General features: G+C 47.3%; 1 protein-coding gene across 1 annotated transcript in view; it reads right to left on the reverse strand.

The window, feature by feature from the left end:
- VPS13A (vacuolar protein sorting 13 homolog A) overlaps positions 1–18,523 on the reverse strand; it is a 226,128-nt gene that overhangs the window by 145,003 nt on the left and 62,602 nt on the right. The window contains exons 16-20 of the mRNA XM_044273845.1: positions 14,480–14,574; positions 13,417–13,559; positions 6,647–6,848; positions 5,527–5,641; positions 1,174–1,310 (exon numbers count right to left, since the gene is read on the reverse strand). Of these exons, the coding sequence (XP_044129780.1) occupies positions 1,174–1,310; positions 5,527–5,641; positions 6,647–6,848; positions 13,417–13,559; positions 14,480–14,574 (692 nt within the window). The remainder of the gene's footprint in view (positions 1–1,173; positions 1,311–5,526; positions 5,642–6,646; positions 6,849–13,416; positions 13,560–14,479; positions 14,575–18,523) is intronic.

The raw sequence follows: 18,523 nt of genomic DNA on the forward strand, positions 1-18,523 counted from the left end.
CAAACAAACTGGGCAAAATGTTTACCAGCAATGATAAAAAAAAATACTTTTGCAAAGAAAGCAAATAATAGTACGTAAAATATATTTTCTGTGTGTTTATTAAAGAAACTCATGCTAGATCCATCTTGTTTTCTTTATTTTACTATTAGGCTGGATACTGCCACACAATGTTGGATGGATGTTTTTTCTTGAAGGCAAATTGGTCCACATTCACTAATGCAAATGCACCTAGACTATACTTAGGTCAAACTGGCACATCTAGTTTTAATAAAATCCTTTGTCCCTAGCTTGCCAAGGGGTTTAGTTTAGAACAAAAGTGGTGTGGGTTAGTAGAACTATTTTGCAGCAAAATTGCACCAGAATTCTGGGGTAAAATCCTGTTGCAAACTAAGCCAACCAATAGTTTTTATAAAGTTAAAGTGGTATTCCGGTAAAGTAACTAAACACAACATTTTTGAAAAACTGCATTGGGGCTGCAAGCTGTGACCCAACCAGAACCCATACCTATACATATAACTAGAGTTTCAATTTACCTTGCAATTCATTTGTCTAGTTTCTGTGTGAGCCTGCAACACACTGAGGGGATCATGGCGCCTGATCTTCCCTCACAAAACTACAATCCCCACAATCCCTAGCTTTCCTGCCGTTAGTTTGTGCTTGTTCATGAGTGTTGATGTTTAATCGATTGGCTGCCTGATATACAGTCCAGTCACGCCCCATCTGCTCAGTAATCACCAGCACACTAACATGCCCATTGTTTCACAAGACATTTAACTAGAGAATTGATAGTAACACACTGAGCATGCTCAACCTAACAAAGGCTCAGAACTACAGGTCAATGCAGAGGAAGAAAAGTACTTTTATAACTACTGGTAAATATGTGAAATTTACATTAAATTAGGCAATTATTGATGATGAATTCGTCTAAAACATAAAGGGATATTCTGGTTACCATAAATATAACTTAAGTGTCTTAACCCTTGCACTAAATTTATCAACCAACCTAAGTCACTGTGATAAATCTGGTGAAGGTCTAAAAAAGCTGTCTAAGTTTACGCCATATACAGGATTAGTAGTAAATCTAAAAGATCAGTCCTTTTATGTTTTATCCTACAAAAAAAACTGTACAAAAAAACCTCTGAAACTGTTTACAGCTGTGTTTTCCACACTCACCTTCAAACTACCAAGGTCCAAAATAAGCAAGTTTGAGTTTAAATCATAAAAGCCATTTTGGGGAACAATGATGTATGAAGCCATTAGGTCTATTTTCAAGTCAAGAACCTTCTGAGTCTCTATAACATACAGTAGACCTAGATAAAATGAAATAAAAAGATAAACAAAAATACTCAGTAATATTACTGTGAAAATCACTTAGTTTTTTTTCTAAGGAAACCAATATACATACACAAACACTGATTCAATTATTGTAGGTCACTTTGCATCAGCACATGAATAACAAGAAAGTTCAGTGCCTAAAAGGACAGTCTGCATGGTGCACCAGCAACATATTTCACTTAACCCTTTCATGATGGCAGAGTTTTGGGCCCTAATGCCCAGAACAAAATGTCACCTTTTGGAATGCTGCACTCTAAACAAAAGTTAATCAAAATGAAATACCAAGTTAAATGAACTGCAAAAACAATACCAGTCAAAAGTTTGGACACTTTATTTTCTACATTATAAATATTGAAGATATGAAAATGATGAAGAAACACATTAAATTAAGTAGTAAACAAAACAGTGTTAAACCAGAATGTGTTGTTTTACATACTCTAGGCATTGTCTCAGTCAGCTTCATGAGGTATTCATCTGGAATGGTTTTCAATTAACAGGTAGGCCTTGTCAACAGTTTATCTGAGGAATTTCTTGCCTTCATAATGTGTTTGAGACCATCAGTTGTGTTGTGCAGAGGTAGGATTGGTAAACAGTTCCAGACAGCATTTTGCCCTATTCAACTACTATTCTAATCCACATTATGTCAAGAACCAGTCAACTACATAAAAAGAAACAACAGCCCATCATTACTTTAAGACCAAAAATCCTGAAAAATTCCAAAAGATTCATGGTTTTCACTACTGCGCTTAACTTAAAATGCTATGATGAAACTAGCTTTCATGAGGACCGCTCCAGGAAAGGAAGACAAGAGTTTCGATACCATGAAAAAGTATTGCGATACTCGATACCATTCGATACCACGCGAAAAAAAATAAACCAAAAAAGCCACGTGCATTCCGCATTTAAAAAAATGGCGAATCGCGCAGTTTTTATTTATTTTTTTCTGTTCCAGCGTTCACCGCATAGATTTTATTTTTTTATATTTTAATAGTTTGGACTTTTCTGACGTGGCAATATGTAATATGTTTATTATTTATACATTTTATATGTGAAATTGGGAAAAGGGGGCGATTTATACTTCATATTTTGGTGGGGTTTTTATTTTTACTTTATTTATTTTTATACTTTTTATTTAATAACTATTTCCCCCCTTAGGGGCTAGAACCTGGGATTTTTTTTCATCCCTTGTCCTATTCACCCTGATAGAGATCAGGGTGAATAGGACTTCACACTGTCCCTGCTGCTCTGTGCTCTGTGCACACAGCATCAGGGATGTTACCATGGCAGCCAGGGCTTCAGTAGCGTCCTGGCTGCCATGGTAACCGATCGGAGCCCCAGGCTTACACTGCTGGGGCTCCGATCAGAAGCTGCCACTGCACCACCAATGAGGGGGAGGGGAGAGGACCCTGTGGCCACTGCCACCAATGATTTTAATACTGGGGGAGTTGAGGGGCCGTCGCATGATTTTAATGGGACGGGGGGGGGGGGGGGGGGGCGCACTGTGCCACCAATGATAATTACAGGAGGCGGGTACTGGAAGATCAGCGGCAGTTAACCCCTCAGGTGCCGCACAGCTCCCTGTCAGAGGCAGGGTGCTGGAAATGCGATTCTGCTGCCGGCACCCGCCTCCTGTATTATGTGTTAGACTACTTTTCCTGGGTCCAGACTCCAGACTTTAAGTATTAGGCTACACAGAGCGGCGCCCAGCGATGTCCCAGCACTTACTATTAGTCCTGGGCGCCGCTCCGTTCACCCGCAGTGCCCCATTACTGTCTTCTCTCCTGCTCCACATGCTGATTACTATCGGAGCGATGGGGAGGAGACATCAGCTTCACTAGTGCTTCTTCCTACGCTGCGATTGGACAACGCTACAGCCAGGGAGAAGGAACGCCCACTAGTGAAGCTGATGTCTCCTCCCCATCGCTCCGATAGTAATCAGCATATGGAGCAGGAGAGGAGACAGTAATGGAGTACACCAGGCGAACGGAGCGGCGCCCAGGACTAATAGCAAGTGCTGGGACATCGCTGGGCGCCGCTCTGTGTAGGAAAAGTCGTATCATTGGTGGCGCAGTGCGCCCGCCCCTCCTCCGCCCCTCTCCCCGTTCATTGGGGGCAGCAGCAGCACAGGGGGGAGGGAGGACAGCTTCCTTCTCCCCGTGCTGCTGAGAAAACATGAGCACGCCAACAGCAGCGCGCTCATGTTCAGAGATACTAGACTGCGCAGAAGCGCAGCCCAGTATCTAATGGAAATCCCAGTATCGTATCGATACCGGGACAAAAGTATCGATTGGGTATCGAAATTTCGATACCCACAACAACCCTACCGCAGAGGATAACTTCATTAGAGTTACCAGCCTCAAAAAACTAAAAATGAACAGCATCTGAACTCAGAGCCTACATAAATGCTTTACAGAGATCAAGTACCAGACACATCTCAACATCAACTGTTTAGAGGAGACTATGAGAATCAGGCCTTTATTGTCAAATTGATGCAAAGAAGCCACTACTGACGAACAGCAACAAAAAGAAGAGGATTGCTTGGGCCAAGAAACACAAGGAAAAGACATTAGACTGGACATGGAGTCTACATGCGTGGTTCCGAAAGTGAAGCATGGAAGAGGAGGGGTGTGATGGTGTGGGGTTGCTTTGCCGGTGACACTGTTGACACAGTTATTCAAAATTCAAGACACATTTAACCAGAATGGCTACCACAGCAACATATCATGCCATCTGGTTTGCGCTTAGTGGGACCATCATCTTTTTTTCAACAGGGCAATGACCCCAAACACACCTCAGGCTATGTAAGGGCTATCTGATCAAGGACAGTGATGGAGTGCTGCGTCACATGACATTGCCTCCACAATCACCCAACTTTAAACCAATTGAGATGGTTTGGGATAAGTTGAATTGCAGACTAAGGCCTCATGCACACGACCATGGTGTGTTTTGCGGTCCGCAAATCGCGGATCCTCAAAACACGGATGGCGTCCGTGCGCGTTCCGCAATTTGCAGAACAGCACAGACAGACAGTCTTTAAATTTAACTGCCTATTCTTGTCCGCAAAGTGCGAACAAGAATAGGACATGTTCTATTTTTTTGCGGGGCCACGGAATGGAGCAACGGATGCGGACAGCACACGGAGTGCTGTCCGCATCTTTTGCGGCCCCATTGAAGTGAATAGGGGCTCAGATGCGGACCAAAACAAAGGCCGTGTGCATGAGGCCTAAAGGAAAGCAGCCAACACATGCTCAGCACCTTTGGGAACTCCCTCAAGATTTTTGGAAAACTATTCCAGGCGACTACTTCATGAAGCTAATTGAGAGAGTGCCAAGAGTTTGCAAAGCTGTCTTGAAAGCAAAAGTGGGCTAGTTTAAAGACTCTAAAATATAAAACACATTCTGGTTTGTTTAACACTTTTTTTTTGTTTACTACTTAATTCCATATGTATTCCTTCATCGTTCTCATGTCTTCAATATAAATGTACAATATAGAAAAAACAAAAGAAAGACAGAGCATGGTATGAAAAGGTGTGTCCAAACTTTTGACTGGTACTGTATTTACAATGAAATATACTACTCATTTGGCAAAAAGAAAACACACCCTTTCAAAGCTACAATAATTGAAAAATGGCGTTATGGCTGTTGCAAAGCTGTAAGGCAAGAATCAAAAAAATTCTCTGTCCTTAAAAAAGGTACTGAAACGTTTGTCACTGCAAACTTATTTACTCAAAGTAGGCACTAAGTTTAACTCTGCATTCTTCATCCCTTCATTTATTTTCAGACGCCTGATATTCAGTTTATAAATTGCTCCTAGTTTCAGACTTTACTCATGTGGTCATTATACACCCAGTAATATCTGTTGGATGTGTGTCCAAGATGCTGCTGTCTTCACTAGCTCTTATGTGTCAAGTAAAGAGTCACGGCTATATTGGTTTCTCCATCTACAGCCTCTTCTCCTTGTGCTGACAAACACTGATGCTGAGAAGTGATCCCCCCTCCTGCAGAGTTTGCCATGGGTGCTCTCCTTTCTCTATACACTGGTACACAGCCTAAGTGATTCTCAACTGCAAACTACCTTGTGTTTGTTTTCCTTCTTATTCCTGATGCTATCTCCAACACTGAGAGAATGGACGGGAGACCAGAGAGAGTCATCAGAAATCTATAAACAGCCATTAGTGTGTAAATAGCTTACCTGTTGATGTTTTATCCCTGAACTCTTCCAACTTATTCAAAGTGGCAGAGGTAAGTTGCTCAAGATGAACCTCTTTGGGTGGACGGAAAAAATCCACTAGACTGTTGATAGTTTTCTAGTATATATGTAAGAAAAAAACAAAAACAACAATGCTGTGATATGTGAAGGCACAACCATGTTTCTGGAAATCTCCCTCTGTGAAGGTGTGCTCTGGTAACAGAATACAAGTGTGGGCTACATCTGGTGGCAGGCTGACAGGGACATTGCAGGTATTATATACATATTTCTAGGTCCTCATAAGTTTCCAGGCAAATGCAATATTAGGGGACACCATGAACAAAGTGACTTTTCACACAGCGTTTTTAGTAATCATATGCTGTACCACATAATTACCTATATCTTTGATAGTTTTCCAAAGAGATCTGCTTACAGTGAACCTAAAAGCTCTTCTGTAACATATATTTCAGTAAACACATGTATTCTTTAAAAAAAACAAAAAAAAAACAATGCAATCTAATGCTCCGTAATATTCACTGACCTGCGATCCCTGTGATAATTCATGAAGCAGCAGCCGGCTCACTGCGCACAGTGCTCCTACTTCCAGCGGCTGCTTCATGAATTATTATCACAGGTCAGTGAATGTAACGGAGCATTAGATTGCATAGAAAGGGGGCATATAAATGTAATTTTATCTCCTAAGACTCCTGTGACCAGCCTTCTGTCTCCCAGGGAAGCACAGGAGACAGAAGCACAGCGTCTGCACAGCCTGTCTCCCCTTTTTTTATAGGAGACGGATGGCCCTTAGCAACGCTCTTTTGAAGAGTGCTGCTAAGGGCCATTTCAGCCCCAGTTTTCTACCAAAAATAAAAGTTTTGGCTAAATAAAGTCTATTGCAAAATTGTTACCTATCACTTGTCCTACACTTTAGGAAAAAATAAATAAATATGACAGTTATCCTTTAAGGCAGAAGTGTCAAACACTGAATAAATGTGGTTCTGGGGAAATAGACAATATTGGCCCATTTAGTTTAGTACATTTCCCCCAATGCATACCTGAACAAGTTCTATAGAAGAAAGGCATGTTCACAAGTTAAGCAACAATACAATTTAAAGGTACTTACAGCATCGTATATTATTTCCAGAGGCTGAGAATCCACTATCAGTCTTTGGTCAGCACTTTCATCTAGCGGATTGGTTTCAAACATAAGACTCAACAGTGAAATGTTATTATCCACCACAACATTTCGTGAAGAGAGCAGGCAGGGTATGACGTTGTCAAGCGGTATGCCTGTTATTTCAAATGTGCCTATCTGAGCTTCAAATCTGTCATAACAAAAAGAGAACTTGTATAATTTCAAAGTGCATTTTATTGTATTTATATATATTATATTATGAATAATCTCAAGAAGCGTGTCATTGCTAGGTAGTGCCCTAATTCAGCTATAGGAGGCTGCTTATCAACAAGCACAACCACCACCAGGTGAGATTGCATGAGCCACACATTAAAGGGCTTCTGTCATCCCACTAAACTCATTTTTTTGGGGGGGTACTTATAATCCCTATCCTGCGATATATCTATACATGATGTTATTGATCATTTTCGTTCTGTAGATATGTAAAAAAACGAGATTTTTGTATAACTTACCAGTAAAATCTCTTTCTCGCTCTTTCCTTGGGGGACACAGAAGACCTTGGTATAGCTCATCTCCCTAGGAGGCGTGACACTAAGAAAAAACTGTTCAGCCCCTCCTCCACAGCTATACCCTCAGCCTGGAGAGAAAGGCTGCCAGTTGCGTGTCCAAGTAGTGAGAAAAGGCAAAGCCCAAGAAGTGGAACCAACAAGCCAACTACCCAACGGGTAAAACAAACTCGGAAACTCGCGTAGATAAAAACAAAGAATGGGTGGGTGCTGTGTCCCCCAAGGAAAGAGCGAGAAAGAGATTTTACTGGTAAGTTATACAAAAATCTCGTTTTCTCGCCCAGTTTCCTTGGGGGACACAGAAGACCTTGGGACGTTCAATAGCAGTCCAAGAGGGGAGGGACTACAGCACCAAGGCGAAGCACCCGAAGGCATCAAGAAACCGCCGCCTGCAGACCAGGCAGCCCAAGACAGCATCCGCTGAAGCCCGAGTATGCACCCTGTAGAACTCGGTAAGGTGTGCAAGGAAGACCAGTGACCGCCTTGCACAAATGCATGGCCGAAGCCCAATGCCTCCGGCCCAGGGGACACCGACCGCTCTGGTGAAATGGACAGTGACACCAAAGGCAGAACCCTGCCCTTGTGCGGTAACCACAACAATAGCCACTCTGAGAAAGCGGAGGAAGCCACCCTGGAGGCCGCAACCCTTGCACGGACCTCCTAGAAACACAAGAGACCAAACGTCGACAAGAGCCGGAGATCTCCAAGCAAAAACGCAAGGCCCAAACAACGTCCAAACGGTGAAATGTCCGTTCCCGGGGGCGGGAAGGGGAGGACGAATGCCTCGCGGAACCGAAAGACAAACACCACCTTCAGAAGGAAGGAAGAGACGGGATGGAGAACAGCCCTGTCCTATGGAAAGACAGAAGGCTCGGAACAAGAAGGACCGCCACTCAGGCACCCGTCAGAGACCCGACGGCTACGGAAACACAACCGCACAGGACAGAAGGAGTAGAGAGAACTACTGTAACGGCTCCAAAAGGAAAGATAGGAGCGCCAAGAACCCAGTATGTAGATCCCAGGGCGGTACCGGAGGGCAGTACAAAGGGAACCCAAGAGCCGCTCCATGGAAGAAGGTCTTGACAGGCCCAGAGGGCCGTGGAACGCTGAAAGAGGAGGGACAGCGCCGACACTTGAAGCAACAGGGTCCCAGTCCCAGGTCCAGGCCGGACTGGAGAAAGACAGAACCATGGAGAAAGAAAGGCAGAGAGGGGAAAACGCCCAGCTTCCCACAGAACCCCAGGTAAAAACCCTAAGTCCTACAACAGAACCTGGACGAAACACGGCCAGGAGCGAACACTAACGAGCCCGCTAGAGTCGCCTGGGCAAGCGGGTGAAAACCCAACGAGATCATGCGCAGACCAGTAACACGGCCAGAACGGAAGCCGTTCTACAGTCCCAGTGTGGGAGATCCAAGGGCAACCCTGACCGAATGGTAGTCCTCCCAAGTTACCGAGAAGGTAAATCCATGGCAGAACCATTGCCGAGAATGGAAAAAAAAAAAACTCAATCTGCACCCAGCTGGAGGACAGAACGCGGCAGACCCGGTAAATAGGCACACAGCTAGTACAGCCAGTGCGAACAAGGGAAACAGTACGAGGCCAAAAGGAACACCGGAACCATCCACATGAACAACCATGCTCTCCCCAGAGGGGAGGGCAGCGAAGGAAAGCCTCTGAAGCATGGCCGGGACAGAAGCCACATCGGAGTGAACTGTACCGAGCGGGAGCCAAACAGAGCCGGCGAGAAAAGGCAGTCGAGACAGAGGCCGGCATAACACCCTCCAACCGAAAGGAGGGGTGGGCAACAGGGAAGCCATAGGACAGCTCAAGAGCAGAACCCCGCTACACCGAGACGCCCGGTTCACCGCCCGCAGAAGGCGAATACCCTGAAGAACCCAAGATGGAGGTCCTCCGGACCTGGGTACGCGAGCACCCAAGAGAAGTTGGGTGACCTTCCCGAGAAGAGCGGCCCGAACCTGGTAACAGATCAGACTGAAGCGCAGAGGGCACCAACCGGAAGGACTCACACCACACCGCATCTGAAGAGGAGGAATGGTAGTAGGCGAGGGAACCGTAGTCCCGCCAGAGAAAACGCAGAATTCGAGGGACGCTGCAGACAGCACTCTCGACTATGTGACCACCAACGCAGGGAAACAATGCCGCGGGAGGACGAACGGGTACGCATCTAGGGACCACGAACACACCCCGGGCGGAAGGGACGAAAGGAATGAGTACCACCCAGCTCGGTGCAGTAGCGAACAAGTAGAGCTCGTCTACTTATATATAAGGTATATATATATATACCTTTGAACACATTGGGCATTCATTAGCTGTTTGTTGAACACCACCGTAGGCTCACACAGGTGGACAGAACGAGCTCTTTAGAGAGATAGCGCAAGGCTAGCTGCAAGCATCGTATCTCAAGAGAAAAAAGGTATGTTGCAGGAGAAAGGGAGGCATACGTACGAGTAGCCCCGTAAGCAGTGAGAAGACCAACCCACCCATGGGAGGAGAAGGCATACCCGGCCCAAACAACGGACAGAGCGCACAAGAAAGTCCGCTCACTGCAAAAAAATAGTCACTCAGCGAAGGATCAGCCAGAGTCCAACCGTACCAACGGAAGTGCAAGTGCAACCTGAAAGGCAGTCATGCACAAGACCAGCACGGCATGCAATGGAACGCAAGCAGTCCGCCCAGAAAAGGGGGGAAATGTACCTGGCCAACACAGCAGTCGGCAAGAGTGCAGAAGCCCGCCCCAAAAGGGGGGGATACCAAGGCCAGTACCTACTATGGAAAAGTAGGACATACCATATTCCGCCCAGAAGGGGGCCATGCCCATGGCCGCACATGTCCAGCAGAACGCAGGAAGGTACACTTAGGGAAAGGGGGCATGCACAGGGTTATTCTATCATTAAGTGATTGTGCAAAAATCCACCCAACACCGAATTTCGTGAGAGTGCACCACTCCGCCAATGAAGGGGGACGTGTACCAGTTCAGCACCGCATAAACACGGACAGCCGTGGATCGCGTGAGCGTGCAAAATGCCGCCCATGGAATAAGGGGTGGCCATGCACAAGACCAGCACAGATTCCATGGGAGTGCAAGCATTCCACCCAAGTTAGAGGGCATGCTCATGCCCAGAAATGGGGGTCATGCACATGGCCAGCATCGCATCCAGTGAGAGTGCGAGCACCCCGCCATGGATGGGGCCATGCACATGGCCAGCAACGCACTGGCGAGAGAACAAACACAGTCAGTGAGAGTGTACGTATGTCGCCTGAGGAAAGGAGACATGTCCAAGGCCAGCAGCGAATCCAGTGAGAGTGCGGCACACCGCCCACGGAAGGGGGGGGTCATGCACATGGCCGGCAACGGATCCAGTGAGGTTCAGTGTTCCGCCTATGGAAGGGGAACGTGCACATGGCCGGCACCGTATCCGTGGAGAGTGCAGTGTACCTCTTATGGGAGGGGTACACGCACATGGCCGGCACCGTATCCGGTGAGAGTGCAGCATTCCGCCTATGGAAGGGTTCATGCACATGGCCGGCAACGAATCCAGTGAGAGTCCAGTGTTCCGCCTATGGAAGGGGAACGTGCACATGGCCGGCACCGTATCCGGGGAGAGTGCAGTATACCTCCTATGGAAGGGGTTCATACACATGGCCAGCACCGTAACCGGTGAGAGTGCAGTATTCCGCCTATGAAGGAGTTTATGCACATGGCCGGCAGCGAATCCAGTGAGTGCAACGTCCCGCCTGTGGAAGGGGGTCGTGCACATGGCCAGCACCGCATCCGGTGAGAGTGCAGCAGTCCGCCTAGAAAAAAGGGGGGGGTCATGCACAAGGCCAGGCCGCAGCCAAAGAGAGTGCAGTATTCCGCCTAGGAAGGAGGGCCATGCACCTGCAGCCACCAGAACTGGGTGACGCATACTGGCCAGAAAAATTTTATGCATGCACTTGGCCAGCGCCGTATCCCGTGAGAGGGCAAGAAAACGCCTGGGAGGGGGAACATGCCTTGGCCAGCGCCGCAGCCGGGGAGCGCGACATACCGCCTAAGAGAGGGGGGCATGCCTACAGACAGCATACCGAATGATGAGGCTGCCGCGTCCTGCGCAGCCCACAAGACCAGTTATTTAAAACAAAATTATAATTTTTTTTTTTTTTTTTTTTATTATATTATATTATTATTATTATTATTTATTAATATTACAGCCTCCCTGAGGCAGAAAGGGGGGCAACCATACAGGGGCACAGGAGGCCGTACGGGCCCATCAGGAGCCGGCCAGTACCCAAAGGGTTAACAGGCATCTGGCCTGTGGGGGGGGGGGGGGGGCGGCGCTGCGAACTCTTGGAGGCGGGGGAACCTCCAGGCGGGAAGAATTCGCGCTTGGAGAGTTCCCGCCCCCCCCCCACAGAGGCCTGAATTTGCGGCCTAGCAGACCGTGAAGCCGGGACCTAAATTTTACCGGCGCCCGGATGACCGGGGCCGCAAGCATTTAAAGTACCGGCCGCGGGTGCCCACATACCGGCCGCGGGAGCCCACCCCGAGTGCCAGAATTGCGGTCGGCAGGCCGCGAAGCCTGACAAACTATGCAGCGCCCGGCCGGCCGGAATGCACCGACGGCCGGCCGGGGCCTGTTGGAGCACAGCTCTAGCCAATGCCGGCCGCGGGTGCCCACCCCGCGGCCGGAAGAATCAGGGACCCGAGAGGAGCGTGAGGTGCGGCCCAGCAGGCCGCGACGCCTGGGCCAAAATTTGCGGAGTCCGGCCGACCGGACCGAAGGTCGGCCGGGCCTAGTTGGAGCATAGCTCGCACATGTAACGCCGGCCGCGGGAGCCACCCCGCGGCCAGGAAGAGTCAGGGGCCCGGGAAGGAGCACCGGATGGTGCGGCCCAGCGGGCCGCGAACGTGGACTAAAGTTTTGCGGCTGCCCTGAGCACGCACCGGCAAGCGCCCCCTCTTTGCGCGGACCTCCATCCTGTAGTGAGGCTGCCGCGTCCCTTATGATCTATGGAGGGGAGAAAAGGAATGGGTGAGTGCTGTAGCAGATTGCCGCCTTGCGACACCCCAGGGACCAGCCTAGGTCCAGCCACCCAATAGCCACTCTGCTTGGATAGGCTAAAGTATGGGGGTCAGTCACGCAGGAGGGTCGTAGGGCTGGAGAAGCCACTCTCTCACCATAGCCGTCTTCACCCTCGGTCCGTTCCAGCAGGGTCGCCCCTTCAGCTACTGGCACCGTAGTGGCAGGACGCTGGAAGAGGGGCTTGGCGTGCGGGCGACCCTTGCGCTGGCGGGATGCAGGGGAGCTGGGCTGCCCTGGTCCACCTTGCCTTCTGTGGGGGAGGCAGCAGTGCGGATGACCGGCACTGGCGCAGCTCGACCCCGGGAGAAACAGAGAGGTCTAGTGCGACTCTGTTGTTCCTGATTGTCTGGAACAAAAAGAAAAGAAAAAGTAAAAATCAAAATTTAAACAAGGATAAAACAGCCCTGCAGTAGCAGGGAGTGTCTTGCCTCCTTGGACACTAAGCAAAAACTGGCAGCCTTTCTCTCCAGGCTGAGGGTATAGCTGTGGAGGAGGGGCTTAACAGTTTTTTCTTAGTGTCACGCCTCCTAGGGAGATGAGCTATACCAAGGTCTTCTGTGTCCCCCAAGGAAACTGGGCGAGAAAACGTACTTTTATAATATGCCAATTACCTGTCTACCAGCAAGTAGGGCGGCTACTTGCTGGTAGCAGCCGCAAAAAAACGCCCCCTCCTCCTGTTGATTGACAGGGCCAGCCGTGATCTCCTCCTCCGGCTGGCCCTGTTTGCATTTCAAAAACCGCGCGCCTGTGTTGATTCGGCACAGGCGCTCTGAGATAAGGAGGCTCGCTTCCTCAGCACTCCGTCAGTGCGCCTGCGCCGATGACGTCACCGAAAGAGAAGTTTTTTGCGGCTGCTACCAGCAAGTAGCCGCCCTACTTGCTGGTAGACAGGCAATTAGCATATTATAAAAGTAAGTTTTTTGACATATCTACAGAACGAAAATGATTAATAACATAATGTATAGCTATATCGCAGGATAGGGATTATAAGTAGGGCTGATGGCACATACTCATAGATGGCTAGAGAGCGGAAGTGGGGCAGTAAGGCATACAGTCTTTTTCCTTGAGGGCTGTGATGAAAAGAAAAATAAAGTCGCACTGCTTACCTAATTGCCTGTGCACCAGGACGCTGCTTTAATACTGTGCTCAAATCAGTTATGGTAAAATTAATCAGCTCAGATTTTCCTCGGTCTTCTTGTAACTGAATGGACATGCTCAGCAGTTTGACGCTTACAATCATAGATTCATACTATAATGTAAAAACACCTTAATAAGCATGCAGCATGTGTGGATTTATATATAGATAAAAACATAGGTAGGCTACATTTTCATTAAATAAATAAGAATTCAAGCAAAATGATATACAGTATGCCATAGGTATTGCACAATTACATCATAACACCCAACTACATTATGCATTTACATGCGTCTTCTTCGCCCTTTTGGTTGTTGGAGCTTCATCTCAGTTTTGGATGGATTCATGTGCTTTCTGTGTATGCTCTTTTCTCCACACCATATTTGTTGGCTTTCCGTTTGTGAGATCCGTCATGGCCTCTCAGAAGCGATCCAAGACAGATCAGTTTTGCCCTAATGCATTCTGAATGGAAAAGGATCCGCTCAGAATGCATCAGTTTGCCTCCGATCAGTCACCATTTCGCTCTGGAGGCAGACACCAAACTGCTGCCTGCAGAGTTTTTCTATCCGCCGGATCCGTCCCCCATTGACTTTCAATGGTGTTCAAGACAGATCAGTCATGGTTATAGAAGACATAATACAACTGGATACGTTCATGACAGATGCATACGGTTGTATTAGGGTCCATTCACACGTCCGCAAATGGATCCGCATCTGTTCCGCAATATCGGGAACGGGTGAGGACCTATTCATTCTCAATGGGGCAGGAATGGATGCGGAGAGCACACTATGTGCTCTCCGCATCCACATTTCTGGAGCGCGGCCCCGGACTTTCAGGCCGCGGCTCCGCAAAAAAATAGAACATGTCCTATTCTTGATCCGCAATACACCACGGATATGTGAATGGACCCTTATGGTAACGGAAGCGTTTTTGCAGATCCATGACGGATACGCAAAAAAACGTTAATGAGAAAGTAGCCTTACATTTGCATGATTTTATATATTTAGCTACTAACATTAATATTGAACTCTTACTGTTTTTGGCAATGTTGGGTCCACTGCTGTTTCACTATATCCAATTGCTGCATACAACTTAGATTTCTCTTCAGTAGTCATCAGTTCTCCAATACCTTAAAAAATGTAAAAATCACTGTCTATACAACAATAATTTCTGCTTAAAACAGCCATTATATTTATATATTACATCAGCTATTATAAAGATTATATTCATATTATACATTTTGATCTGCTGGAGTCCTAATGCTAAAAATGCTATTGGGTAGGGAAATGTTATGAATAGGTCTTTATGTACAGTATATAATGTTTAAGTTTAAACCCTTAAAGGGCACCTTTAATTTTCACAAACTTCTGACATGCCTTAACAACATGTCAGAAGTTTTGATCTGCGAGAATCCACTGTCTTGGGTAAGCTCTCCAAGCACATGGAGTATGGATTCATAGAAAGTCCATGAATTTTAAAAGACTCTGTAGACGGGGGCGTGGCCTGACTGCCGATGTAGGAAGACGCATGGCGTAGAGCTCCTGGAAAAGAATCCTGATTTTCATGTCTGCTCACCTCCTGCCTAACTCCAGAGACAGCCGACTGCACACTGAAGCCTCCCTGGATGCTGGGGTATATCCTGGTGCTATCATGACCCGGCAGAAGCAGAGGGAAAAGGAGGGTAAAGACGGCGGCACGGACACTCCGTCCAAACAAGATGGCGCCGCGCAAGCTGCGAAGCTCACTGATGTGGCGGTAAAGCTGGGGAGGTTCGCCCGCACCCCGGCCGCCGCGGCTACTGATCCGGAGCCTGAGACTGCAGTGTCTGATGAGGTGAGGGGAGCGGAGCCTCAGCAGGCAATTACTTACGCCTCGATTGTAAAGCAGAGAGAGGGCCCAGCATTACTACCGGAGACGGAGCCTGTCCCTGAACCTACCATTGCGGACGTTTATAAAATGGTAGCGCAGTGCAGCGCAGCTCTCACATCCCTGAATACTAATATGGGAGGCCTCAAGGAGGAAGTTTTATTAATCCGCCAGGATATGCGGCAGTTTAAGGAGAGAGTGGGAGAACTCGAGGGTCGCGTCAGCGATATGGAGGATCAGTTGCCACCTGTAAAGAGAGACTTGCAGCGAGTTATTCATAATGTGTCATTGCTGATAGCCAAGTCTGATGATATGGAAAATCGTCTGAGGCGCAATAATGTGCGCTTTATTGGGATACCGGAACGCACCGAAGGTTCGGATCCAGTTTCGTATATGGAAAAGTGGTTGGTGGACACTGTTGGCAAAGAAAAGCTATCCCCACTGTTTGCAATAGAGCGGGCCCACAGGGTGCCGTTTCGGCCTCCACCTCCGGGGGCGCCTCCAAGACCTCTCCTGATTAAAGTTCTCCATTACAGAGACCGTGATGCCATTCTTAGAGCTGCCAGAGATACTCCTGACATCCAGATTGCTGGTAGTAGAATCCTGATGTTTCCGGATTTTTCTGCAGAAATTCAGAAAAGGAGGGCGAAATTTTTGGACGTAAAGAGGCGTCTGAGGCTTTTACAATGGCCTTACTCCATGTTATACCCGGCTAAACTTCGGGTTGTGGCTCATGGGTCCACGCACATGTTTGAGGATCCGGCTGAAGCGTGTCAATGGCTGGACAGTCATGAGAAGGATCGGCGTGGCAACAATACCTGAGGACTTGGTGATATTATTGATAGAACTTTTTCTTTTATAATGTTTACTTACTGATGGTTTTTATTGCCAGCTATACATGTATAGCGCTCTGTTGTTTCCGTATATGATAGGGCGGCTATATATACTGCCTTAAAATCGGTTGTTTCTTTTCTATTCTGCTTAGGTATTTATAGGGCAGGGTAGGAGGTTGAGTGGTTTGTTCTTATAGTTATCCAGGCTGCTGCGCCACTAAGTGATAGGGTACTACGCTTCAGTGTTCTTGTGCATATACCACTAATTGCGGCAGTTAGGTTCACTTTGTGTGTGTATGGTGTACCCCTATACATCAGATTTATGACTTACAATAGGTTTACGAATGTTGGGGGGGAGGGTGGGAATCTGGGAGCAGGCTCTATTTTTGCATTTACCTCAGGGGGGAGGTTTGTATGGATCTATCGACACTGGTTCTTGTATCTGATTCTATATGTTCGTGATGTCTTCTGTTAACATAGTAGCCTGGAATGTGCGGGGCATGTCACAAGCCTCTAAGCGTGCAGCAATATTTCATGCCCTGAGAGATGTACAACCAGCTATTGTTTGTTTGTCTGAGACCCATTTAAATGTGGATAAGACGCACTTGGCGCACAGAGCGTGGGTAGGTTATGAATACCATTCTACTCACTCCACACATGCTAGGGGGGTTACCATCCTGGTTCATAGATCTATACCATTTACTGTGTATGACTCATGTATTGATGATGGTGGGAGGTTTGTGTGTCTGAGTTGTAGTATTTTTCATTTCAGGATTGTTTTGGCGGCGGTGTATGTTCCCCCCCCATATTCAGCTGAAGTTATGAAACTAATTATCTCCTTCAAGTCTAGGTTCCCATCCATTCCGCTGCTGGCCATGGGGGATTTTAATATGTATCTTAATGGCTCCTTGGATAAGTTCCATAATGGGCTGGGAACATGCCCCGCTGCTTCTACTTCTCTGGCGCGTTTGTTGTCAGAGGTGGATCTATGTGATATATGGAGAACTTTGTATCCTACGCAACGTCAATTTTCTTGTTATTCCACCACACATGGTTCCTTGTCCAGAATAGACTTGGCTATTGGATCCTTATCTTTAGTGGCCCTGACAAAGAAGATTTTGTATCTACCTCGTAGCATATCTGACCATTCTCCACTATTGCTGACTCTGGAAGTAGGTCCCCAGACACATGTTATTAGACCTATTTGGCGCCTGAACCCGTTCTGGTTGTCAATAGTGGATACTGGTACTGTGATATCCGGGGCTTTGGCTGATTTTTTGTCTATTAATGTGGGCTCGACGTCTCTGGATGTGGTGTGGGATGCTATGAAGGCATATGTGAGGGGGCTTTACATTAAACATATCAGCATTAAAAAATCTAAAAGTCGTGCTCTGGACAAGGAACTCTCAGATCGGGTTACGCATTTAGAGGCTGATTATGTTGCACAGCCCACGGTAGCTGGGGAGCTGCGATGGAAGGAAGCCCAGAATCTTCTGAAGGAGCATATACAGGCTAGAGCGGAGGATAAACGGTTGTTTACGACCCAAAGGTATTTCGCTGAAGGTGAAAGTGCAGGTCATTTGTTAGCTGTGATTTCTAGGGCTCAGCAGGGTCCTTCTTCCATCACTTCACTTAGGGGAGGGAATGGACAAATGGTGGTGGGGAATGAGAACATTCTGGAAGAATTCTATGTACATTTTAAGGAGGTTTATAGGTCCAGGCTGGTCGCCACTGATTCTTGTAGGTCTGGATATTTGGAGGGAATTGACATGCCTGTCCTGTCTGAGGAGAATAGGGCGATCCTTGAGGAGGATATTACGTTGGAGGAATTGGGAGAGGCACTAAAGTCCTTGCCTAATGAGAAAGCACCGGGTGGGGATGGTCTCCCTGGGGAATTCTATAAAAAACATGGAGAACTGCTACTTCCGCACCTGCTTGCAGTATTTAAGCATGCTTTTGGTAGAGGTATTTTGCCTTCCTCCATGAGAGAGGCTATAGTTGTAGTAATACCCAAACCGGGTAAGGATCCAGCTTTGGTAGATTCGTATAGGCCCATTTCTCTCCTGACAGTTGATGTCAAACTCCTGGCAAAAATTCTAGCTAACCGATTGAATAGAGTTATTCACACCATTATTCATGATGATCAGTCCGGTTTTATGCCTGGTAAGTCTACGGCTTTAAATCTTAGGAGGCTATTCCTGAACCTCCAGTTAGAGGGTAGGGATGTGTCGGATAACAGGGCCGCGGTGGTCTCTCTGGATGCTGCCAAGGCTTTTGACAGTGTTGAGTGGGACTACTTGTGGGCGGTCATGGCTAAAATGGGCTTCGGGTTGGATTTTATGAAGTAGGTTAAACTTTTGTACTGTGAACCCAGGGCTA

Source organism: Bufo gargarizans, chromosome 1 (genome assembly GCF_014858855.1).
Source record: "Bufo gargarizans isolate SCDJY-AF-19 chromosome 1, ASM1485885v1, whole genome shotgun sequence".
Taxonomy (NCBI): Eukaryota; Metazoa; Chordata; class Amphibia; order Anura; family Bufonidae; genus Bufo; species Bufo gargarizans.